Consider the following 1874-nt stretch of genomic DNA (forward strand, 5'->3'; position numbering starts at 1 on the left):
TGCAACCATCTTACACCTTCTTCACTAAAATCACCATCTCAGAATACAGCCACTTCTGCTTCTGTGCTTCTGCATATCTGTGCTTCTGCTTCTGCTTCTTCTGCATCATATTGTTAATTTTCTCTGCTAAATATGCTCACATGCACCATTACTCTTCTCATCATAATTAATTCATGAGTGCAATCACTTTGTAAGTTTTGCCTAAAAGCTACACTCTAGAGACCTTCCTTTCTCCTCAATCTCATCCTTTCTTCTCAAAAACAACACAAAAATCTCCTACTGTTCTCCTTCTTGAATGTATTAGATAATGGGGCACCACTCTTGCTGCAACAAGCAGAAGGTCAAAAGAGGGCTTTGGTCACCTGAAGAGGATGAGAAACTCATCAACTACATCACAACTTACGGACATGGCTGCTGGAGTTCTGTCCCAAAACTTGCAGGTGTATATATATGATATAATTGACAAGTCTACCACTTGTGTTAGTATTTTTTCCAGCACTTGTGTCTTGAAATTTTGAGTTTGTTTTTGTTTATGTTTGATGATGTTTTTAGGCCTGCAAAGGTGTGGAAAGAGTTGCAGATTAAGATGGATAAATTATCTGAGACCTGATTTGAAACGTGGAAGCTTCTCTCCTCAAGAAGCAGCTCTCATTATTGAACTCCATAGCATTTTAGGGAACAGGTATATAACCATTGCTAATCACATGCTCCTTTTTTCTTTCTTTACTTTTCTTTTTTGTTCTATTCATGTGCTTATCATCAACATTATTGTCAAAAGGGTGCTTTATTTATCTACTTTTTTCTCAACAAGACTGCACTTTTCGGGTACAGGTGGGCTCAGATAGCCAAGCACCTACCTGGAAGAACAGATAATGAGGTGAAAAACTTTTGGAATTCAAGCATAAAGAAGAAACTCCTTTCTCATGATGCTGTCATTCCTCCTTTAGCCACATTTTCTGATTTTCATCACAGCCCCATCACTTCCATGGAAACTTTCTTCCCTTTTACTGCAAACCCTAATCTCATCTTAAACTTCCACCATTTCACAGACCAGCTCTACCTTCCCACCACACCATCCCCATTCCTACAAGCTTTTGATCACAACAATGATGTCAAGTTAGGTTTCAACACTTACAATGCCGATTTCCTTCATATTCAGAATCCAGCACTACCAGAAACAGCACTACCGTCTTCCAACCCAAATGAAGAAAATCAAATCTCCAAAAGTGACACCACCTCGGACTATGTTCTTGACAGATTCATCAACCCAGCAGCATTGCAGCAACATGAATATCTCTTGGTAGAAGAACCCCTTGTGCCAATAGTCGGTGAGAACATTGAGGATAATTATGTTTGCAGCATCCCATTCTCATCCACTCCCCAAGAACAACACGAGACTACAGCAAAATTTCAGTGTTATCCACAAGATCTAGCTGTGGCAGTGAACCAATTAGAGTACATTGATGCCTTCATGTCATTGTTGCCATCTTCAACAGTTTCAAGCACCCAAAAAGTCCCAAACCCTATTATTCCCTCAGGATGGGAGCCTTGAACATTGGTACTATTTATAGATATAAATTTAATTTTATCTATATATAGTACATTTAATTAAATAATTAGGGAATCTCTTTGATGATCAATATGCATTAATTATTTGTTGAACTTTTTCTCAAAAAAGTGTAGATCTTCTCTTATTGGTAAACCTGAACCTTGCTAGTTCAGGGGAACTTCCATTGATGAATGCTTGCAGAAGTTCCATAAATGTGTGTAGGTTCTTTCACATATTTGTCACAATACTTCCATATATGAATTATTGAAGGCAGCTAGAGCTACATATATAATGCTTTATTAAAAAATGAAAATGAAGAGCTAGT

The 1874-nt window shown here is 37.8% G+C and overlaps 1 protein-coding gene across 1 annotated transcript; it reads left to right on the forward strand.

Annotated features, from left to right (window-relative positions):
* Positions 1 to 1874, forward strand: LOC124823769 (uncharacterized). Its single transcript, XM_047296060.2, has 3 exons — positions 1 to 440; positions 553 to 682; positions 832 to 1874. The coding sequence occupies exons 1-3, from the start codon at positions 308 to 310 to the stop codon at positions 1550 to 1552; spliced, it is 984 nt and encodes a 327-aa protein (XP_047152016.1). The 5' UTR covers positions 1 to 307; the 3' UTR covers positions 1553 to 1874.

The sequence above is a fragment of the Vigna umbellata genome, chromosome 11 (genome assembly GCF_029865625.1).
Source record: "Vigna umbellata cultivar VRB3 chromosome 11, Vumbellata_1.0, whole genome shotgun sequence".
In the NCBI taxonomy this organism is placed as follows: Eukaryota; Viridiplantae; Streptophyta; class Magnoliopsida; order Fabales; family Fabaceae; genus Vigna; species Vigna umbellata.